Consider the following 24697-nt stretch of genomic DNA (forward strand, 5'->3'; position numbering starts at 1 on the left):
TATGGGTTGGGTCAGAGCTTTGGGTTGGGTCAGGGCTTTGTGTTGGGTCAGGGCTTTGGGCTGGGGTCAGGGCTATGGATTGGAGTCAGGGCTATGGGCTGGGTCAGGGCTATGGGCTGGGGTCAGGGATTTGGGTTGGGGTCAGGGCTATGGGCTGGGGTCAGGGTTATGCATTAATGATGCAGCTATGGGGCAGGGCTGCGTGAGGGCTATGACTGCGGGTTCAGTCTTACGACTCCGGGCTGCGTGCTCGTGAACTCTGTCTGGGATCTAGGCTGTGGGTGAGCGTCAGGGCTATTCGTTAGAGGTGAGTGCGAGTGGTAGGGGTGAGTATTAGCGCTATGGGTGAGGAGTGTGAGTTTTCGTGGTGAGTGCTAGGGGTGAGTGTTAGGGGTGAGTGTTCGTGGTGATTGTTTGTGGTGAGTGATGGTGGTGAGTGGACTGCACCTGGTGGCAGGAGGCAGCAGCAGGCGGCGACCGCCACGAGGCGCCAGCCGAGACGCTCCATCTCCTCCCGGGAACGTCGATCTTGGTCTCCCACACAGCGACACTGCAGCAGAGAGTGTGAGTGAGAGGGTGAGTGAGGGTGAACCTGTGTGTGTTTGCGCGTCTTAAGTAGCAGTCCCCCGGGTGACCCCTCCCCCCCCGCGCTGTTATCTCTGCGATTTCGCGCGGGGATTCACGCGACGAGGCGCAAAGTTCACGCCGCCGGCGCGACCCCCCAGTGGCCCCCAGCGGCCCCCCCAGTGGCCCCCCCAGTGGCCCCCAGTGGCCCCCCCAGTGGCCCCCCCAGTGGCCGCCCCAGTGGCCCCCAACGGCCCCCCCAGTGGCCCCCAGTGGCCCCCAGTGGCCCCCCCAGTGGCCCCCCCAGTGGCCCCCCCAGTGGCCCCCAGTGGCCCCCCCAGTGGCCCCCCCAGTGGCCCCCAACGGCCCCCCCAGTGGCCCCCCCAGTGGCCCCCCCAGTGGCCCCCGGTGGCCCCCCCAGTGGCCTCCCCAGTGGCCCCCAGCGGCCCCCCCAGCGGCCCCCCCAGTGGCCCCCCAGTGGCCCCCAGCGGCCCCCCCAGTGGCCCCCCAGTGGCCCCCCCAGTGGCCCCCCCAGTGGCCCCCAGTGGCCCCCCCAGTGGCCCCCCCAGTGGCCCCCCCAGTGGCCCCCAGCGGCCCCCCCAGTGGCCCCCCCAGTGGCCCTTCCAGTGGCCCCCAACGCCACCGCCGCCGGCCCCCGGGTGAAGAGGGGTAATGAGGGGTGATGAGAGGGGTGAAGAGGGGTGATGAGAGGGGTGAAGAGGGGTGATGAGAGGGGTGAAGAGGGGTGATGAGAGGGGTGAAGAGGGGTGAAGAGGGGTGATGAGAGGGGTGAAGAGGGGTGATGAGAGGGGTGAAGAGGGGTGATAAGAGGGGTGATAAGAGGGGTGATAAGAGGGGTGAAGAGAGGTGATGAAGGGTGATGAGAGGGGTGAAGAGGGGTGATGAGAGGGGTGATGAGAGGGGTGAAGAGGGGTGATGAGAGGAGTGAACAGGGGTGATGAGAGGGGTGAAGAGGGGTGAAGAGGGGTGATGAGAGGGGTGAAGAGGGGTGATGAGAGGGGTGAAGAGGGGTGAAGAGGGGTGATGAGAGGGGTGAAGAGGGGTGAAGAGGGGTGATGAGAGGAGTGAACAGGGGTGATGAGGGGTGATGAGAGGAGTGAACAGGGGTGATGAGAGGGGTGAAGAGGGGTGAAGAGGGGTGATGAGAGGGGTGAAGAGGGGTGATGAGAGGGGTGAAGAGGGTGATGAGAGGAGTGAACAGGGGTGATGAGAGGGGTGAAGAGGGGTGAAGAGGGGTGATGAGAGGGGTGAAGAGGGGTGATGAGAGGGGTGAAGAGGGGTGATGAGAGGAGTGAACAGGGGTGATGAGAGGGGTGAAGAGGGGTGAAGAGGGGTGATGAGAGGGGTGAAGAGGGGTGATGAGAGGGGTGAAGAGGGGTGATGAGAGGGGTGATGAGAGGGGTGATGAGAGGGGTGATGAGAGGGGTGATGAGAGGGGTGATGAGAGGGGTGATGAGAGGGGTGATGAGAGGGGTGATGAGAGGGGTGATGAGAGGGGTGATGAGAGGGGTGATGAGAGGGGTGAAGAGGGGTGATTAGAGGGGTGAAGAGGGGTGATTAGAGGGGTGATGAGAGGGGTGAAGAGGGGTGATGAGAGGGGTGAAGAGGGGTGATGAGAGGGGTGATGAGAGGGGTGAAGAGGGGTGATGAGAGGGGTGAAGAGGGGTGATGAGGGGTGATGAGAGGGGTGATTAGAGGGGTGAAGAGGGGTGATGAGAGGGGTGAAGAGGGGTGATGAGAGAGGTGATGAGGGGTGATGAGAGGTGATGTTGGACTCCCGGTCCTGGCGATTAAACGACTTGCGGAATGAGATGAGAAGTGAGGTGAGGAGTGAGGTGAGGAGTGAGGTGAGGAGTGAGGTGAGGAGTGAGAGGAGTGTTTTGGAGTGAGGTGAGTGTTTTGGAGTGAGGTGAGGAGTCAGGTGAGGAGTGAGGTGAGGAGTGAGGGGAGTGTTTTGGAGTGAGGTGAGTGTTTTGGAGTGAGGTGAGGAGTGAGGTGAGGAGTGAGGTGAGGAGTGAGGGGAGTGTTTTGGAGTGAGGTGAGTGTTTTGGAGTGAGGTGAGGAGTCAGGTGAGGAGTGAGGTGAGGAGTGAGGGGAGTGTTTTGGAGTGAGGGGAGTGTTTTGGAGTGAGGTGAGTGTTTTGGAGTGAGGTGAGGAGTGAGGTGAGGAGTGAGGTGAGGAGTGAGGTGAGGAGTGAGGGGAGTGTTTTGGAGTGAGGTGAGTGTTTTGGAGTGAGGTGAGGAGTGAGGTTAGGAGTGAGGTGAGGAGTGAGGTGAGGAGTGAGGTGAGGAGTGAGGTGAGGAGTGAGGTGAGGAGTGAGGGGAGTTTTTTGGAGTGAGGTGAGTGTTTTGGAGTGAGGTGAGGAGTGAGCGGAAGAGTGAGGTGAGGAGTGAGGTGAGTGTTTTGGAGTGAGGTGAGTGTTTTGGAGTGAGGTGAGTCTTTTAGAGTGAGGTGAGTGTTTTAGATTGAGGTGAGTGTTTTGGAGTGAGGTGAGGAGTGAGGTTAGGAGTGAGGTGAGGAATGATGGGAGTGTTTTGGAGTGAGGTGAGGAGTGAGGTGAGTGTTTTGGAGTGAGGTGAGTGTTTTGGAGTGAGGTGAGTGTTTTGAAGTGAGGTGAGCATTGAGGGGAGTGTTTTGGAGTGAGGTGAGGAGTGAGGTGAGTGTTTTGGAGTGAGGTGAGTGTTTTGGAATGAGGTGAGTGTTTTGGAGTGAGGTGAGGAGTGAGCGGAGGAGTGAGGTGAGTAGTGAGTTGAGTGTTTTGGAGTGAGGGGAGGAGTGAGGGGAGTGTTTTGGAGTGAGGGGAGGAGTGAGGTGAGTACTCGGTGTCTGTAGGCGACTTTCGCGGGCAGAGGAAGATAATAAAGAACTAAAGAGCCGTTCAGACGAACTTGGCAGACATCAAAATGTCACCGACCACGGATCAGACAAAGCTCCCCGTGCAGTCCGCAGGGCTCCCTGGGGCAAGTGCTGTTCGTGAGCACGCAGATGTGGTGTGGTAGCACCACGCCCGACCGCCTTTGTCTCCCCAGGGCCGATGAGTTACACGGCGGCATGATGCTCGTACGAGGCCGAGTAAAAGAAAGGGGGGAAGGCCAGAAGCGATTCAGGTGTCGATTGCCACTGATGGTAGCCATGAGCGGGAATGTAACTCACCACATAACACACCATCACCACCCTCACCACATCACACACCATCACCACATCACCACATCACACACCATCACCACATCACCACATCACACACCATCACCACATCACCACACCACACACAATCACCACCCTCACCACACTACACACCATCACCACATCACCACACCACACACACCATCACCACCTTCACCACACCACACACCATCACCACATCACACCATCACCACACACCATCACCACATCACCACACCACACACACCATCACCACCTTCACCACACCACACACCATCACCACATCACACCATCACCACACACCATCACCACATCACCACACATCACACACCATCACCACATCACCACATCACACACCATCACCACATCACCACATCACACACCATCACCACATCACCACACCACACACAATCACCACCCTCACCACACTACACACCATCACCACATCACCACACCACACACACCATCACCACCTTCACCACACCACACACCATCACCACATCACACCATCACCACACACCATCACCACATCACCACACCACACACACCATCACCACCTTCACCACACCACACACCATCACCACATCACACCATCACCACCTTCACCACACCACGCACCATCACCACATCACACCATCACCACCTTCACCACACCACACACCATCACCACATCACACCATCACCACCTTCACCACACCACGCACCATCACCACATCACACCATCACCACCTTCACCACACCACACACCATCACCACATCACACCATCACCACACTAAAGTGGAGATATATTTGAATCCACCACGTCACGGCCCAGGTAACCGGTCAAGGCCGCCACCCCCATGGCGGCTGCTGCTGTTACGTGGTTCGAGATAAACACGCGTCCGTGCCAGCAAGACTCCCACGTGGTGACAGATTAGATGGGGGGGGGGGGGGGAGATTAGCAACTCCGCTCTCTCACGCTCTGTCGCTCAGCCCAGGGGCCCCAAGATCCAGAGACCTTCCACTCAGTGTGTGTCTCTGTGTAATGTTCTTGTAGGGAGACGGAGTCGTCGTAGAGGCAACACGGTTTATTTCACTATTACAGGTTTACACTTAAACTTTAACACAAAGGGGTAATGGCCCCTTTCACCCACAACCTGGGGAGGTACAGCCTCCGGGCTATCGTACCTAGTCACTCTGACTCCTCCAGCCCTCCGGCTGGCTAGACCTAGGGGAGGCTGACCCGCCGCTGGTCCGGTGGGTCCCCGACCACTGGCCCGTCCGGACCTGGCCCTCACAAGGACATCAGGCCGAGGGAACCTCAGGGTCCTACCCTCTCGACCACTGGCACCGCACTGAGCCCCGGCCCTTAGAAGGACATCGGTGGCTTGGGGTCCAGGGTCTTCTTCTCCAGGCGGCTTCTGACTTCGGCTTGAGACGAACTGAACTGCGCTCTCAAGGACCCGCTGTAAAGTGTTTGGAGTTTAATTATTGTTAGGGTGTCAGGCACTGGGACTTTGAGGACTTGGTCCAACATGGATTGAATTCGGATGTACCTGCGCTGGTTAGGCATTGCCTCACCAACACTTATTTTACCTGGAATGGCACCTTCTACAAACAGAATGAGGGTACCCCTATGGGCTCCCCCTTGTCACCAGTGATAGCCAACATGTTCATGGAAAAGTTTGAATCAGACGCCGTCCAGACATCTACCCTGCGTCCTTCCTTGTGGAAGAGGTATGTGGATGACACTTTCGTCATTTGGCCACATGGCCTCCCAGCATTGAACCACTTCTTGGACCGCATCAATTCCAGACACCCATCCATCAGATTTACCATGGAAGTGGAGAAAGATGGCAAACTACCATTCTTAGACATTCTGTTTGAGAGGAGACCTGACGGATCCTTAGGACATTCTGTCTACAGGAAAGCCACCCACACAGATTCCTACTTGAAACCTGATTCCCACCACCACCCATCTAAAAATAATTATCTCATCAAAACGCTATACCGCAGAGCTCATGACATTTCTGACCAACACCACCTGGCCAATAAATTAAGACGTACATCGGGCCCTCAGGATGAACGGATACTCTGACTGCACCATCCGAAAAGCTGTTTCTCCCACCGTACAGAAACAGCCACTTGAAACTCCGACCAAAACTATCACGTTGCCATACATAGCAGGCATGACCAAAAATATCTCCAAAATTCTAAACAAACATAAGATCCAAGTCCGATTCAGTACAGTAGATAAATCCGTGACCTAATTCCATCTGTGAAGGATGTCATCCCTGACATGCAATACCCTGGAGTCTATAAACTGAGTTGCAGCTGTGGTGATTGTTACATTGGGGAAACGAAACGTCATGTCTCTGATCGTGTCCGCGAGCACGTCAGATTTGAAACACGGCAAAATTGAGTCTTCCGCCGTTGCCGATCATTGCTACAACGCGGTGGGCTCTGATGATATTGTTTTTTCCGAGACCAAGGTGCTCTGCAAACCCTCTGGCTACCATCAAAGGTTTGTACACGAAGCCATTCAGATATACAAACACAGACATCATTTCAACCGTGATGATGGGTACAAACTTAGTAATCATCTGAAAGATGTTATTAACCATGCAAAAAAGATTTAACTACGCATTTTTGGAGCATCTTATTTGACAGGCACTATTTTACTTTACCGAGTGTTAACATCCCCAGCGTTTCACAGTACTCTCCTTTATCGTATTTGATTGTCAGCCAACACTGGGTAAAAACAACAACATGGGAATTTTCGTTCTCTTCCACCATGTGCACCAACAGGGGCTTGCGCACAAACACGTCCACGTCCACGTGCACCTCGTGCTCTCTTTTAGCCCCCCCCCTCCCAATACGTTCCATTCATTGGCTACCACATTCTGATGAGCTCCCCCCCCTCCTCCCCCTTAACTTGTATTTAAGAATTTGCATCTTGGAATCCCTGCCTCACTTGATACAGCAAATCTGGCTGTGACGGTCCCACCTGATGACGGAGACTTGTGTTGCCTCCGAAACGTCGTGATTTTTATTATTTTATTTTTTATAAATTTTTATTCCACTTTTACCAAAAAGACTAAGAGTATTAATGAGGGTAGTTTAACGAGGGTAGTTTAACGATGGTAGTTTGACGAGGGTAGTTTGACGAGGGTAGTTTAACGAGGGTAGTTTAAAGAGGGTAGTTTAAAGAGTGTAGTTTAATGAGGGTAGTTTAAAGAGGGTAGTATAATGAGGGTAGTTTTATGAGGGCAATTTACCCAACTGCAATAAAAATTCTGAAATCTGAGCTGCTGCTCTCGGAGGTCGCCTCGTTCAGAGGAGGGGGACGGAGGAGGAGGGGTGGTAGAGGAGGGGTGGTAGAGGAGGGGTAGAGGAGGGGGGGTAGAGGAGGGGTGGTAGAGGAGGGGTAGAGGAGGGGTGGTAGAGAAGGGGGTGGTCGAGGAGGGGTGGTCAGCGAAACCGCTCGCTGTGGATTGTGCGAGAAATCCAACTCCTCTCATTACCCTATGTAATACAATTTTTTTCTCTGGGTAGTAAGTGTTATTTTTTTATTGATCATGCCTAAAAATTATAGAAAATGGCTATTATTCCCCACAAACTTTGCTTTTGTGGCCAGGACAGTGATATTTTGAAATGTACCTATTCTCAATGATAAAATGGGCGAATTTGTGTTTATTTGTTCACATAAAGTAAAAAAACCAATATGAATCAAAATTAACATGTATTTATACTAAAATAATAAAAAATATATATCTAGAAATATTTAGAAGTGAGTAGTTTTTAATATTTACGATTATACTGTAAATCACTTTCACATATCAGCTCTCAAATGTAATCTCCCATCATGTTCTCGTTATACTGTCCTTGGTAGCGGCGTTCAAAGTCCAGTATATCCTGGTGAAAGCGCTCGCCTTGCTCCTCCGAGTACGCTTTGATGTTCTCCTTGAATTTATCAAGATGAGCATCAAGGATATGGACTTTGAGGGACATCCTCCAGCCCATTGTGCCATAGTTCTTCACCAGTTTTCGGCCTTGTGATTGCCCAGGAAGCCCCCAACCACTGCGACAAAGCTGTTCCAAGCCGCTTTCGCCTTACGAGTGAGCTTCTTAGGGAATTCGTTGCACTCCAGGATCTTCTTTATCTTTGGTCTGACGAAGACACCGGCTTTGACCTTTGCCTCAGACAGTTAAGGGAAGAATTCTAGAAGGTATTATATTATTAACCATGCAAAAAAGATTTAACTACACATTTTTGGAGCATCTTATTTGACAGGCACTATTTTACTTTACCGAGTGTTAACATCTCCAGCGTTTAACAGTACTCACCTTTTTCGTATTTGATTGTCAGCCAACACTGGTAAACAACAACATGGGCATTTTCGTTCTCTTCTAGCATGTGCACCTACAGGGGCTTGCGCACAAACACGTCCACGTGCACCTCGTGCTCTCTTTTAGCCCCCCCCTCCCAATACGTTCCATTCATTGGCTACCACATTCTGATGAGCTCCCCCCTCCTCCCCCTTAACTTGTGTTTAAGAACTTGCATCTTGGAATCCCTGCCTCACTTGATACAGCAAATCTGGCTGTGACGGTCCCACCTGATGACGGAGACTTGTGTTGCCTCTGAAACGTCGTGATTTTTACTATTTTATTTTTTTATTAATTTTAATTTCATTTTTTACCAACGTGACTTTACCAAAAAAATTAAGAGTATTAATGAGGGTAGTTTAACGAGGGTAGTTTAACGAGGGTAGTTTAACAATGGTAGTTTGACGAGGGTAGTTTAACGAGGGTAGTTTAAAGAGGGTAGTTTTGTGAGTGTAGTTTAATGAGGGTAGTTTAAAGAGGGTAGTATAATGAGGGTAGTTTTATGAGGGCAATTTACCCAACTGCAATAAAAATTCTGAAATCTGAGCTGCTGCTCTCGGAGGTCGCCTCGTTCAGAGGAGGGGGACGGAGGAGGAGGGGTGGTAGAGGAGGGGTGGTAGAGGAGGGGTGGTAGAGGAGGGTGGTAGAGGAGGGGTGGTAGCGGAGGGGTGGTAGAGGAGGGGGGGTAGAGGAGGGGTGGTAGAGGAGGGGTAGAGGAGGGGGGGTAGAGGAGGGGGGGTAGAGGAGGGGTGGTAGAGGAGGGGTGGTAGAGGAGGGGGGGTAGAGGAGGGGTGGTAGAGGAGGGGTAGAGGAGGGGGGGTAGAGGAGGGGTGGTAGAGGAGGGGTAGAGGAGGGGGGGTAGAGGAGGGTTGGTAGAGGAGGGGTGGTAGAGGAGGGGTGGTAGAGGAGGGGTGGTAGCGAAGGGGTGGTAGAGGAGGGGGGGTAGAGGAGGGGTGGTAGAGGAGGGGTGGTAGCGAAGGGGTGGTAGAGGAGGGGGGGTAGAGGAGGGGTGGTAGAGGAGGGGGGGTAGAGGAGGGTTGGTAGAGGAGGGGTGGAAGAGGAGGGGGGGTAGAGGAGGGGGGGTAGAGGAGGGGGGGTAGAGGAGGGGTGGTAGAGGAAGGGTGGTAGAGGAGGGGTAGAGGAGGGGGGGTAGAGGAGGGGTGGTAGAGGAGGGGTGGTAGAGGAGGGGTAGAGGAGGGGGGGTAGAGGAGGGGGGGGGTAGAGGAGGGGTGGTAGAGGAGGGGTAGAGGAGGGTTGGTAGAGGAGGGGTGGTAGAGGAGGGGTGGTAGAGGAGGGGGTGGTCGAGGAGGGTTGGTAGAGGAGGGGTGGTAGAGGAGGGGTGGTAGAGGAGGGGGTGGTCGAGGAGGGGTGGTCAGCGAAACCGCTCGCTGTGGATTGTGCGAGGAATCCAACTCCTCTCATTACCCTATGTAATACAATTTTTTTCTCTGGGTAGTAAGTGTTATTTTTTTATTGATCATGCCTAAAAAGTATAGAAAATGACTATTATTCCCCACAAACTTTGCTTTTGTGGCCAGGACAGTGATATTTTGAAATTTACCTATTCTCAATGATAAAACGGGCAAATTTGTGTTTATTTGTTCACATAAAGTAAAAAAAAAGAATCAAAATATACATGTATTTATACTAAAATAATAAAAAAATATCTACAAAATATTTAGAAGTGAGTAGTTTTTAAAGATTTACGATTATACTGTAAATCACTTTCACAAATCAGCCCTCAAATGTAGTCTCCCATCATGTTCTCGTTATACTGTCCTTGGTAGCGGCGTTCAAAGTCCAGTATATCCCGGTGTAAGCGCTCGCCTTGCTCCTCCGAGTACGCTCTGATGTTCTCCTTGAATTTATCAAGAAGAGCATCAATGATATGGACTTTGAGGGACATCCTCCAGCCCATTGTGCCGTAATTCTTCACCAGTTTTCGGCCTTGTGATTGCCCAGGAAGCCCCGAACCACTGCGACAAAACTGTTCCAAGCCGCTTTCTCCTTACTAGTGAGCTTCTTAGGGAATTCGTTGCACTCCAGGATCTTCTTTATCTTTGGTCTGACGAAGACACCGGCTTTGACCTTTGCCTCAGACAGTTTAGGAAAGAAGTCTAGAAGGTACTTGAAGGCTACCGACTCCTTATCTACGGCTCTGACAAATTGTTTCATAAGGCCCAATTTGATGCGCAGTGGTGGCATCAGCACCTTCCGGTGGTCCACCAGTGGGCTCCCACTTGACGTTATTCCTCCCCACAGAGAACTCGGTCCGCTGTGGCCAGTTCCATCTGTGGTCGTGCGCCTTGGTGTCCCTGCTGTCCCAAAGGTAAAGATAGCAGGGAAACTTGGTAAAACCGCTTTGGAGACCCATCAGGAATGCCACCATATTGAAGTGTCCGATGACCTCCCAGCCGTACTCATCATACTTCAAGGCGTCCGGCAAGGTCTTGATGCTGTTGTAATCCTTTTGAGGTGCATCGCGTTTGCCAGGGGACGAGATGGGTACTTGTTACCATTATGGACCAGCACGGCTTTCAGGCTCCTGGATGAGCTGTCAACGAAGAGGCGCCACTCATTCTTGTTACAGGTGCTTCCGATTGCCTCAAACAGACTGGTCACATTGTGGCAGAAGCAGAGCCCAACTTGACGGGTGAAGAAGCTGCAAAAAGGTTGGTGATGCTTCCTCTGATCTGCGACTTGCACACTTTTATCCAACAAGTTCTCTACAGGGAATGCATTATTTGCTCCGCTGCGGGCCTCCTACCACAGCTCTCCCATTGACATGTTTCGTGGCTTCTACATACTATTAACATTCCCTCCCTTTGTTAATGCTACCCCCTCCCTCTGATGCTGCTAATCCTGCATAATGCATGGGCATAATATGACTTTGAAAACCCCCCCGCCCACCTCCTACGCATTTTCCATAAATATGCTAAATTCCTCTTGATATGCAAATTATTTTGTCAAGGCGCTCTTCTTCCACCTCCAACCCAGCTTATATATGTGCTCCAAGCTTGGCAGTGTTTCATTCTTCACCTGAAGACGGCTACTTGCGTTGTGGCCGAAACGTCGTGAGAATTATTTTATTATTATTTTTTTTATTATTTTATTACTTCCCTTCTACGTGACTTTACCGAAAGAACCAAGAAGAAGTTCCACTGCTTGAGTCTAGACGTCAAAAGCTCGGCACTGGACTTGGTGAGACCAAGATCTCTGATCAAGTCGTTGAGGTCTTTTTGGTTGGGGTAGTATGAGTTTCTCTCCTCAGCTCCACCTCTGAAATTGTTATCTGGATCTACAACGACTTCGTCGCTCTCTGACTTGCTGCTCTCTTCTAAAGACGGCTGCTCTCTCTCCGGAGGAGTGGGTACGGGGAGCTCATGGCAGTATGGCACTGAAGGAAGGTACGGATACGTGATAGCAGGTGCATTCTTGCCAGTCGGACGTTTGGAAGTAGCAGTTGCTTGAGTGGTCAGTGGGTTCCCGCCAAATTATTGGGATAGCGAACTTCATGGCTCTCTTTTCCCCTCTGTACCATCAAAAATATATATTTATGACTAATGTGTAAGAGATTCTCCCAACATTTTTCATATATGATATATATTTTCAATAACATTGAAAATTGTAACATGTTAAAATTTAAAACTTTAACAATAAAAATTTTTAAACAAATTTGATAACATAAAATTCCGAGCAACAATTGTCCATTTTACCTTCCAGAGTTTTTTTGCATTGCTCGCAGGTGAAATGAGGTGCCCAGGATTTGTCTTGATCCCCGACAGGCATGCCAAAATATTCCTTGTAGGCCTCACATAGTAGATGGTTCCACAGAGTACTTTTTTCGCTCAGACATAGCAGAAAGCGTCTGCCGGATGCTTGCAGCCTCTTGATGCCATCTCAGAAAAATGAAGATATGTATCCACTTAGGCAGCTGGAACTAAACTGAACTGGTGGGCTTAAGGCCCCTGTATTTATACTACTATTTATATTACTGCAAAGTTCTAGAATGTTCTAGAAGTTACTCCAAGTTTACTCGGCACTAAATCTATCTGGAATGTTCTGGAAAATAGGTAAATTTCTAAATATTACTGTTCTGGTCACAAAAGCAATATTTGTGGAGAATAATAGCCATTATCTGTACTTTTGAGGCATAAGCAATTAGGAAATAACACTTACTACCCAGGAACAAAACTAATTGTCACGCAGTGTAATCAAAGTGGTAGTTGATGATGGGGCGGTGGGCGTGCAGCAGCAGACGCTTCGCGTTCCGTGAAGGTCGCGCCTCGTGCTCACCACTGCGGTGACATTGCCCGCGAACGTTCGAAAAGGAAAGAGGAGGTCTCGCGGCGTCTCCGCGAGACGACACCGGCATCACGGTCACGAAGTTTTCAAACTTTGAAGAATCTACACCGCAGGGCAGTGGGTTGGGAGGCCACGCCACACGAAATCGTCGCCCCCCCCAACCCCCCGAATGCGAAAACCTAGCAGGAATCCTTTTCACAAAGTCTTTTGGACACAGTGAGGATTTCCTGGGAACAATTTTTATTTGTTATACAGTGATCACCCTCACCTCATTACATGCGCCATCATCATTTCACCACATCACACACCACACCCCATCACCACCCCCACACATCATCACGTGCGCCATCATCACCACATTGAACACACTACCTTCTCCACATCACACAACCCATAAACAACCTGACCTCAACAACAGCCTCCGTTGTTGCTAGAGAGCAACTGCCTCCAACTGCCCAGCATCGTCTTTCACGAATCTCCTCCACATAGGCCGATCTTGACATCGCTGGTACCGGTCTTCGGGAAGTCCAATCAGCTCTACATCCTCCTGTACCCCATTAGTACGTCTCTTCTCTGGCCGGATAGAGGGATCGCGAGCCCCCTCTATACTGCCAAATCGAAGCTCTTTGGGCATGCGGTGGCTGGGTCATGCGGGCTACATGATCCAACCAACACAGCCTTGCTCGCCGGAAGAGCTTACCGATGGGATTGTGTCCAGATCTTTCAAGGATTTGTGAGCTCCTCACACAATCCAGTCTGGTAAACTCAGGATGGATCACAGGCAGACCTGCCTGAATGTTTCTAACCGGCACAGATGTTCCATTTGGGGGGTTTCACAAGTGGAGAGAAGGGAGGGCATGCCTGTGGCTGAGAAGACCCGAAGCTTCGTGAGGAGACAGACCAGGTAGCTTCCACACAGCGTTATGCAGATGTAGAGGTATTACGTACCGGGGTGTAGCAAGCCGTTACGTTGGGGTGTCTACATCATGGTCCGTACGTGGGGTGTCTACATCAACGTCCGCATACTGCCCCGCCCCTCGGGGGGGCAGTTGGGTATATAAGGCGCTGCGCGAGAGAGCTCGAGGCAGTCGTTGGAGCAGAAGAGCCAGTGAAGAGTGAAGACCAGCTAGCTAGCCCTGGGACTACCCTGACTCGCTGCTCTTATAAGAGCCGAGCAGGGCAAGCCAGAGGCGACCTCAAAGCAGCGAGGTCTGTGTCCTTGTGAGGGCCAGGCTCGTGTGGCTGATGGTCGGACCTGAGCCGAAGCTGGGCCAGGTCAGTTAGCCTCCTCCACTAGGATGGTCTGGGTTAGAGGAGTGTAGGAGCTAACGGGGAAACGTTAGCCGAGGGACACTGCCTCGGATAGAACCGGGTGAAGGGGCCGTTACCCCTTCCAGTGTTAGGGTGCGCTACGTACTGTATAGTAGCAATTGTTAATACATACGTGTTGCCTCCGTCAACGTCTCCTGCGCTACTTACGCCGTTACACAGATAATGCCACCCTACTGATTCGGAGTGAGACCTCTGCTGTCAAACCGCAGCAGGTCATAGACATACGCTAACCTCATCATCACACACACCATCCCCACATCACACACACCATCACCACCTTCACCACTCCACACACACCATCACCACCCTCACCACTCTCACCACACCATCACCACCCTCACCACACCACACACCATCACCACCCTCACCACATCACACACCATCATCACCCTCACCACATCACACACCATTACCACCCTCACCACATCACACACACCATCACCACCCTCACCACATCACACACACCATCACCACCCTCACACCATCACACACCATGACCACCCTCACCACATCACACACCATCACCACCCTCACCACATCACACACACCATCACCACCCTCACACCATCACACACCATGACCACCCTCACCACATCACACACCATCACCACCCTCACCACATCACACACACCATCACCACCCTCACACCATCACACACCATGACCACCCTCACCACATCACACACCCTCACCACATCACACACACCATCACCACCCTCACCACATCACACACCATCACCACCCTCACCACATCACACACCATCACCACCCTCACCACATCACACACCATCACCACCCTCACCACATCACACACCATCACCACCCTCACCACATCACACACCATCACCACCACATCACACACACCATCAACACCCTCATCGCATCACACGCACCACAATCACATCAAAAGTCTGACCATCGTTTTCGCACACTCGTCCAAAAGCCTCTCTTATCGCAGGGGACTTTGCGACCACACGAGCCGCAGCAGCAGCAGCAGTCGCCTTGGACGGCGCTGCGGGTTATCGGAGCCAAGACGTGGCGGATGTAAATGAACCACTTTAGGGTTTAGCGTGCGAGGGTGTTGATGTGACGTGTACGAGTGTGGTGAGGGTGGTGATAGTTTGTGTGATGTGGTAAGGGTGGTGATAGTTTGTGTGATGTGGTAAGGGTGGTGATAGTTTGTGTGATGTGGTAAGGGTGGTGATAGTTTGTGTGATGTGGTGAGGGTGGTGATAGTTTGTGTGATGTGGTGAGGGTGGTGATAGTTTGTGTGATGTGGTGAGGGTGGTGATAGTTTGTGTGATGTGGTGAGGGTGGTGATAGTTTGTGTGATGTGGTAAGGGTGGTGATAGTTTGTGTGATGTGGTGAGGGTGGTGATAGTTTGTGTGATGTGGTGAGGGTGGTGATAGTTTGTGTGATGTGGTGAGGGTGGTGATAGTTTGTGTGATGTGGTGAGGGTGGTGATAGTTTGTGTGATGTGGTGAGGGTGGTGATAGTTTGTGTGATGTGGTAAGGGTGGTGATAGTTTGTGTGATGTGGTAAGGGTGGTGATAGTTTGTGTGATGTGGTAAGGGTGGTGATAGTTTGTGTGATGTGGTAAGGGTGGTGATAGTTTGTGTGATGTGGTGAGGGTGGTGATAGTTTGTGTGATGTGGTGAGGGTGGTGATAGTTTGTGTGATGTGGTGAGGGTGGTGATAGTTTGTGTGATGTGGTGAGGGTGGTGATAGTTTGTGTGATGTGGTAAGGGTGGTGATAGTTTGTGTGATGTGGTGAGGGTGGTGATAGTTTGTGTGATGTGGTGAGGGTGGTGATAGTTTGTGTGATGTGGTGAGGGTGGTGATAGTTTGTGTGATGTGGTGAGGGTGGTGATAGTTTGTGTGATGTGGTGAGGGTGGTGATAGTTTGTGTGATGTGGTAAGGGTGGTGATAGTTTGTGTGATGTGGTGAGGGTGGTGATAGTTTGTGTGATGTGGTAAGGGTGGTGATAGTTTGTGTGATGTGGTAAGGGTGGTGATAGTTTGTGTGATGTGGTGAGGGTGGTGATAGTTTGTGTGATGTGGTAAGGGTGGTGATAGTTTGTGTGATGTGGTAAGGGTGGTGATAGTTTGTGTGATGTGGTGAGGGTGGTGATAGTTTGTGTGATGTGGTGAGGGTGTTGATGTGACGTGTGTGAGTGTGGTAAGGGTGGTGATAGTTTGTGTGATGTGGTAAGGGTGGTGATAGTTTGTGTGATGTGGTAAGGGTGGTGATAGTTTGTGTGATGTGGTGAGGGTGGTGATGTGACGTGTGCGAGTGTGGCGAGGGTGGTGAGGTGACGTGTGTGTGTGTGGTGAGGGTGGTGATAGTTTGTGTGATGTGGTGAGGGTGGTGATGGTGTGTGATGTGGTGAGGGTGGTGATGGTGTGTGATGTGGTGAGGGTGGTGATGGTGTGTGGTGTGGTGAGGGTGGTAATGGTGTGTGTGTGATGTGATGATGGTGGTAATGGTGTGTGTGATGTGGTGAGGGTGGTAATGGTGTGTGTGATGTGATGATGGTTGTGATGGTGTGTGTGTGATGTGATGATGGTGGTAATGGTGTGTGTGATGTGGTGAGAGTGGTAATGGTGTGTGTGATGTGATGATGGTGTGTGTGATGTGGTGAGGGTGGTGATGGTGTGATGTGGTGAGGGTGGTGATGGTGTGTATGGTGTGGTGAGGGTGGTAATGGTGTGTGTGATGTGGTGAGGGTGGTAATGGTGTGTGTGATGTGATGATGGTGGTGATGGCGTGTGATGTGGTGATGGTGTTGACGGTACAGAAACATCTCCACTCTCTCCAAAACTGCCCCATCACCCATGGGGATTTGAGGGGGTGGAATAATTTTATGACACAAACAACCCAGGCGGGTGCTTTGTGTTCGTTAGGCTGACGGTAAGGCCCCACCAGTTAGTGGCACGGTCAAGGTTCATCAGCTGAGCCTTTACTTCTTTCACTTAGTGTCGTGAGCGACTTCTTATTTACTTCTCACACTTGGGCACAAACACTGGGCGATATATAGAAACGTATCTACATAATTACACACAGCCGACCTTTCTACACAGCCCTATCGTCGGCGTCTAACTACACAGCTGGCTGACTAATGTAGCGATGACGACGATGGGAGCCGTGCAGAGGATCGGCCACGCGGGCGGACGACGAAGAGAGATGACGGCGAGCAGCGACGCGGACAGGACCCGTGACCCCTCCACAGCCACGAACCTTCAGTCCCCCCCCCCCCTTTATACTTCCCGGCGTGGCCAGGCCCCGCCTCCGGCCACGCCCCCTTCTAGAACCTTCGAGCAGGTTCCCGGAGCTTCTCGACTGACCCCGCCTTCTACCTTTAACCCCGACACGCCCCCTTCGAGTTGGTTTTTATATAACGCGCCCATTCCCGTGATTACCCCTCCTGGCCGACAGGTGGTACCCTGTCATTAGCATGAGCAGCAAATGCCAGATCAGCTCAAATAATGACTGACCAATAGAGAGCCCATACCTTGACCGGACCCGGGCATCGATCAGCCTACCATTGTAACTGTACCAGATGAAAATTTCTTCGGGAGAGCTATGGAGAGGTTTTCAATCTTTGTGGTCAAATAAAGATGTTAAAGTGTGGGGGCCAGAGGACATCTTTGTCACAGCCCAAGGTGAACAGGGAATGGCTGCGTCTCCTGGCCACGCATTTTTACCCGGGGCCTGCCCACCATCATGAAGATCATGAACAGGGGGTCAAGGACCTCGAAAGTATGAAGAATAACTCGCGAGCCCTGGCTTCCCGATGGCACTGTAGGTCCCATTTACAATCTCTACACCTCCGCAAGCCTCCCCTCGGCAACGCTGTCTGGCAAGGGGGGGGGGGGGCGATGTTGAACGCTCCCCACCAGGGCCTTTCTAGGCCTCACACCGGGGAGGGAGATGCGGGAGGGCTGCCGCTGTCAACATTCGAGTACAAATGTAACCACCAGGGCATCCCTTGCGCTGCCTGTGGAGCCCCATGCCGCCTGTGGTGCAGGCACTTGCAAGCATGTCACACCGTGCAGTCTCCCCAAGCTTATTTGCGTATTGTTTGTCGCTGTAACGTTCTTACCCCGTGCCTCTACTGGGCATGTGAAAAAGAGCTTCATAGCTCATCGGATTCCTCCAATATATATCAATATTCTGATTTGCTTTGGTGCGGGGGGGGGGGGGGGGCTCTGGCTGGCGCTCTACCTGGTCCCAGGCTCCGGATCGCTCTTCTCAGACCCCAGTGCCACTCGGGGAGGGGGGGGGGGGAGTACTGGTGGCATCAATGTCCACCACCACCACGGTGATGGTGGACATTGATGTGGACATTGATGGCGCCATTCCTTTCCCCCAGTGACGTTGCTGTCCACTACCACCACCACGGTGATTTCTAAAAGTCTTTTGGTTTGGCCATGTTTGTTTGTTGTACTACGGAGTTAGACTGGTTAGACTGATGGCCTTAAACTAAGTTGTCTTGTGGTTGTTGTTGTTTGACTTGCATCCCACTGGGGTTTTAGCACACAGCGTTGGTGTGCGGTGCTTTTTCTGCAATATTTTGCTGTCTTTTCTTGGATTTTCTGTTTGCACTTAGTCACATAGTCACTTTAAGATGTTTTCTTGTTCATGTTTTTTGTTTGTTGCAGTTGCACCCGATTCAAGAGCCGAATGGCTCCCAGGGCGATACCTAATAAATTAAACTGAAAACTGAACTGACACAGCGAGCCAGCCGCTCGCCAGGTGGGCGGCTACTTCCCACCGACCACCGAGGCTCAAAGTCTGTGGATGAGCGAGAGAGAGAAACGAGAGAGAGAGAGAGCTGTCACCTAGAATAGACCTGCACGAGGAGATAAAACAGAGACTTGAAACGCTGGAGACGAAATATTAAAAGAGATAAAGAGGGACGCCTTTCGGGGCTCCTGGGCAGAGGAGCAGTCCGGGTTCTTCGTTGTCGCGGGCGGTAAACTTCGCTCGCGCCGACCGTCAACCAATCGGAAGGGGGGGGCGGGAATCGCGAGTTCAGAATCCGATGAGCTATACATTTATTTTTCGCAGATCCGCAGCAGTTTCACGAATGTCGTGGCTTGGTGCCAACCTGGCCCATCGTCCCTCCTGGGGTCAATAAAATAATCAAACGAGAACACACCCCGTGGTTGGGACGTCAACAGCGGGGCTTTGTCTTCTGCAAGTACTCGGACTCGCAGCTCCCGTCCCCGCCATCGGAATGTGGAATTGCCACCAATGGCTCAGTGGCTGGGAACGGCAGATGAGCACCAAATGCCTAAATGATGATTTGAGCAGCAGGAACCACTGTGGTCCCTTGGCTGTGATGGAGGAGAGCCGCCTTTGGAGCCGTCCATAAATTACGTCACGCGATTTTGGCCGATTTTTTACCTCTCCCTCCCCCCCTCGTCACACGGCGTCACAAAACGTCAAACCCCCCTCAAATGACGTCACAAAGCTCTGCCCCCCCCCAAAACCATATTTCCATTTTGAAATTAAAACATGTTCAAATCACTTTAAACTATTGTCATTGTTGTGCGTATTTAATGTGGCGCTGCACTCTGATGTTGTAGGAGAAAACACGTATTAAAAAGGCGTTGGAAAGCTGAAATTTTGCATAAAATGTACTTGAAAATATTCAACGTCTAACTTAAACTGCTGATGTTCAGAATATTATATTGAAATTCTCTTATAATTATAAAATATTAAAAGTAATTATAACTATGAAAAAGTACTTGAAACTTTGTAGAACGAAGCAAAAATGCAGAGTACAGTTATAACAATCACATATTCATTTCACAGAATGAAAAGTCCTGGTAGAATCATTAAAATCTAAATGTTTAATAACAATCATGCAAATTTGTTTCAAAATATATGCTTCTGTGATGCCGCCGCCACGAAGCCGTTCAGCAGGCGCCCCATCTACGACCTCGCCACCACCAAGCGACGGAGCCGACCCCGCGTCCCCCTCACCTCACCTCACATGAACACACCCGCACGCATTCCCCCCCCCCCCCTCCATAGAGCTCCGAGGGGAGATCACCTGACCGACCGGTTTTTATCCGAGAAGTCCTTATCGGGATTAACTTTCACGGTTTCTGGCGACCAGGGAATTGGACGACCTCCCCCGACGCTACTTTGCACTGCGGCGCTGCGACCGGCCTTAAGATGGTATGGTCGCGGCGAAGGGCATTCGGCCACCGCGGTTGAAACGCATCCCCCCACACACACCCCCACGGGTCGACGAGACAGGCAGAGGAGGGACGGGGCGGCATAGTTTAGCGTGCCAAAGCGGGCTCGAGTGCGTAGGTGCCATTGTTAGGGAAGTTAAAGGATAGGGCGGGAATTGCAAATAATCAGAGAGGCAACTCGGGCGCATAGTGCGCAATTGATGGGGCAGGTGGTGGAGACATGCGGAGACTCCGCGCTTAACTTCCACAGCAGGCCGTTGTGATGTACGCCACTGCATAATGTGCACGACCAAGGCGCCATGCATGAGAAAGGGATTAATTAGAATTAACGCCGCACACGCAGCGCATCTGATTAGCATAGAAGGGCGCCCGAAACCGACACACGCGCGTTGACGGGCGCGCGCCCATTGTTAAAGAAAAACTGGGAGGGAGCGGCTACCGCGCTCGGAGCCGCATCCCTTTGATGTAGGAAGGATAAAATGGGGGCGAAAAGGGGAGATCTCTCTCTCTTACTCCAGCACCAGGTGACAAGACGCTCTCCAGCCCAGCGACCCGAACGTCCGTGCGACGCATCGAGGTACGCTGCTAGCACGGGATCAACGGACCGCCGTGGGCACCTAACAGTGAGTAAGAAAGGCGAATTAGGGTATCGTAAGCCGATAAATAGGGAATAGGTCCAGGGGTAGTAGGATAGGCCAGCCTCGTCGATACGTACTGATTTAACAACAAGTCCCAGGTAGCAGACAATAAATAATTAATAGCTGATCGTGGCCTCGTGTGATCTCGTTGAGAGGTGTGAACGTGTGTGGTGCTGTGTACACAGTGGTTCGCCACGTGGGAGCGCTGCGCGGAGCTGCGCGTGTGGGTGCGCGTGTGTTCACTCCGTGTATGATACAGGTGTAATACCGTTTAGGACTCTTGGACACCCGGGGTTGAGGCACACGTATTTATTCCGCAACAGTTGTCACAACCGCGGACATACAATACTGGAGGGGGTATCGGCCCCCTCACCCGGCTAGCTGGGAATACACTGCTAGCTATCTCTGACCTACCTCCTAGTCCTCCACTAACGGGCTAGGGGAGGCTGACTGGCCCGACACTGGTAAGTCGGGCTACGGTACCCGGAGTCCCAGAGCACTAGCTCTGGCTCTCGGGACCACGCCGCTGGCTCGTTCCTGCGCGGCCCTGACAAGGGCGGCGTCCCAGGGGAGTCCAGGGCTCTAGCTAGACGGTCTTCGGTCTTCCCTGGTTTAGCTTAAACATTGTACCCCGAGCTCTCCGGCTCATCCCCTTTTATACCACAACCCCCTGCTGAGGGGTGGGGCCCCCCGGGGGATCACAACTCCGGGCCAACCCCCCAGGCTGCCCGGTGCGGACGTCGTTGCGAGCACCTCCCCTGTGCACTCACGGAGCCCCGCCCACTGTTTTTGTTTCCCGTGTGATCCTATGCATACAGCCCCTCCGAAACACCCCTACATCACCCCCCCCTGTACAGCTCGTAGCCGTCCCGGCTGCAACAACGACAATAAAAGTTTATTTAACCCTTGACCCCGCGTGTGCCTCACAATTTTTTTTTCAACCATAACGCGACGAGAACAACAACAAGAACCAGAAAAGCCAGAAGGGAAAATAACCAGACACCCCCCCACCCCCGAATAAATACGAATTCCGTAAAACCAACGTATATACAATTTGCAGGGAACCCCAGCACACACACAACACACCAGGAACACAACATACGTACAATCCAATGTGCCAGGAACACACCGCGACGTAGCACACAGTGAACATAACATGTGAAAAATAAAAAAAAAATTTGTGCATCAAAAGAGTCTGCGCATTCTTGCGCGCGTCCTTGCCGCAGGCCCGTCACACGGGGCAACCCCGGATGGCGGGCCGTCGGGCGGCAGCTGTCCATTTCCGAGTGAGTCTGCTCTTGATGTCGCGAGACCCTCGGCATCCCCCGTAGGGGCTGTCGGGCGTGAGCCCGTCATTCCTGGTGCACCTGGGGGCGGGACAGCCGGCAACACGTCAGGCGAGAGCAGCGGAGACGGACCCTTTGAGTCGGTCGACCCCCCACATGTTTGGCCACGCGTGTGTGGAGTGGGACCTCGCACCGCAACGAAGGGTTTCAGTCTGGAGGGGCGCACAAACCACCGGCGCTTCCCCCATTTGATGCGCACGCACTGAGGCCGCAGAACCTCGACCACCTCGACGGGGCCCCGCCACGGCCGCACCAGTTTTGAGGAGGTCGCGAGTGGTACCTGGGGACAGTGCAGCCATGCCCTGTCTCCCGGCTTCCACTGTAGCACGTGCGCGCGACCCAGTCTGAGCCGCTCATTAGCTTTCTGCCGCATGTCGGAATTTTGCATGGCAGCATCCCGCGCCTCTGTCAATTTCGCAAGGTTAAATTTAACATGGTCGGCCAATTTAGTTTTACCCTGCGGCGCGGGGATCTGCAGCTGGGCCCGAACAGGTGGGTCAGGTTCGCGGCCATACATGAGGAAGAAGGGGGAAAATCCCGTCGCAGCATGGGGGGCCAATCTGTATGCTGCCAGGACCCCTTGAATTTGCAAGTCCCAATCGGTCTGTGAGTCCGAAACCTGCTGTGACAACATAGACGTGATGGTTTGGTGCAGACGCTCGACCATCCCGTCAGTTTGCGGGTGATAGAGAGAGGTACGAATTTTTTTCGTGCCCAGGAGCTCACAGACCTGTTGGAGCAGTTTGCCGGAAAAATTTTTGCCCTGGTCGGTCAGCAGCCGTTCCGGAGCACCTTTGTCCAGGACGTATCCCTGGACAAAGGCCTCCACGATGGCTGCTGCCGACTGGTTGGCCAGGGGCCAGGCCATAGGCCAGCACGTAAAGTACTCCACCCCGGTCAACAAATATCTATTGCCCCTGGGGGTGGCGGGGAATGGGCCCAGAATATCCAGCGCGACAAGTTCGTTCACTCTGGAGACTCTGATAGACTGCAAAGGCGGGTTTGACTCCCGTGCTGGTGGTTTCCGCTGCGCACACCGAGGGCATGACCCCAACAGATCTGCGACATCCCTCGTCATGCCCGGCCAAAAAAAATCAAGCTGGAGCAAGGCGAGGGTCTTATGGGTCCCCAGGTGGAGGAGGCGCTCATGAGCGGCCCACACCACCTTACCCCGTAACCCAGAAGGGACCACCAGCCGGTGTCGATGGGATTTCCCGTCCCAATGCATCAGCAGACCCGTGATCATTTCCCATGCGTCGGCATCACCCCTCCCCCGCCCAGCATCCCCGACGTGACGACGCAACGCGAGGAGGGAGGTATCCTCCATCTGTAAGCGCCCCCATTCAGTGACAGGCAACCCCAACAGGGAATCTGATCCCTGTTGTGCGATCGAATTCGTCATCGACGCTGCGTCGTCTGCGGCCGCCAAGACCGGAACAGACATTTCACCTGGATGCCTGCAACGACCCGACCCCAGGAGGCATGCGCATTCGGGGGTGGTTGGCATGCGTGACAGAGTGTCCGCATTGGTGTGGCGAACGCCCTTACGGTACGTGGTCTCAAAATCAAAGTCCTGGAGAACCTCCAACCAACGAGACAATTGTCCCGATGGTTGTTGAACTCGCAGGGCGTACTGTAGTGCCGCATGATCTGTACGGACGGTGAACCGCTGACCGTACAGATATGGCCGGTACTGTTGGATGAAATAGACAATTGCCAACAGTTCCCGACGGGTGACACAATATCGTTGCTCCGCTGGAGACAGCACCCGACTACCATATGCGACTACCCGTTCCACGCCATCAACCACCTGGGAAAGCACGCCCCTAATACCTGTGTTGCTCGCATCGGTGTCGAGCACAAAGGGTTTAGAAAAATCGGGGTAAACCAAGGGAGGGGCTTTAACCAGAGCGTCCCGAAGGGAGCGGAAAGCAGCCTCCTCCTCCTGTCCCCAATGAAAGCGGACCCCCTTTGACGTCAAATCGTGTAGGGGCTTAGCAATCGTGGCAAAATCCGCGACAAAGCGTCGGTAATATGACGCGAATCCAATGAAACTCCTGACCTCTCCCACAGAGGTGGGAGTCGGCCAGGAGCTGACGCACTGCGTTTTGGCGGGATCGGTAGCAATACCTGAGCGTCCGACGATGTGCCCCAAATAACGCACCGATTCGCGTAACAGATGACATTTTTGGGGTTTAAATTTCAAATTAGCAGCCCGCATTTTGAGGAAAACCGCCCGCAACCTCTGGAGATGCTCGTCAAATGTTCTGCTAAAGACGATAACGTCATCCAAATAAATTAAGCACGAGTCCCATTGCAATCCAGCCAAAACCAATTCCATCAATCGCTGGAAAGTTGCCGGCGCCGAGTGGAGTCCCATCGGCAACCGGTTGAATTGGAAGAGACCGTGCGGTGTACGGAATGCAGTTTTAGGCTTAGAATCATCGTCCAGAGGAAGCTGCCAGAATCCCGAAAGCAAATCCAATGTGGATAAGAATCGCGCTTCCGCCAAGGCGTCCAGCGATTCATCAATCCGTGGGAGCGGGTATGCGTCGGCAACAGAAATTTTGTTGAGGCGGCGAAAATCGACGCAAAACCGCAACGAGCCATCCTGTTTCTTAACCAGGACGATCGGCGCTCCCCACGGGCTGGTAGAGGGAAAAATGATGTCGGCGGCTAACATGTCATCAACAGCCGATTTGACATGGTCCTTTTCGGCGGGACTTAACCGAAAGGGATTTTGGCGTATT

The 24697-nt window shown here is 52.5% G+C and overlaps 2 protein-coding genes across 3 annotated transcripts in view; both read right to left on the minus strand.

Annotated features, from left to right (window-relative positions):
* LOC133356238 (phospholipase B1, membrane-associated-like) overlaps positions 1-577 on the minus strand; it is a 29927-nt gene extending 29350 nt beyond the window's left edge. For both annotated transcript variants that reach the window (XM_061573619.1, XM_061573618.1), the window contains exon 1: positions 448-577. In XM_061573619.1, coding sequence (XP_061429603.1) covers positions 448-508 — 61 coding nt within the window. In that variant the 5' untranslated portion in view covers positions 509-577. The remainder of the gene's footprint in view (positions 1-447) is intronic.
* A 76-nt stretch (positions 578-653) lies between these two features.
* The window catches only part of LOC133356188 (protein sel-1 homolog 1-like), a 64803-nt gene continuing 40759 nt past the window's right edge, over positions 654-24697 (minus strand). The window contains exons 22-23 of the mRNA XM_061573567.1: positions 4971-5014; positions 654-1184 (exon numbers count right to left, since the gene is read on the minus strand). Of these exons, the coding sequence (XP_061429551.1) occupies positions 654-1184; positions 4971-5014 (575 nt within the window). The remainder of the gene's footprint in view (positions 1185-4970; positions 5015-24697) is intronic.

Source organism: Lethenteron reissneri, chromosome 53, assembly GCF_015708825.2.
Source record: "Lethenteron reissneri isolate LAM-NWPU_2019-01 chromosome 53, ASM1570882v1, whole genome shotgun sequence".
In the NCBI taxonomy this organism is placed as follows: domain Eukaryota; kingdom Metazoa; phylum Chordata; class Hyperoartia; order Petromyzontiformes; family Petromyzontidae; genus Lethenteron; species Lethenteron reissneri.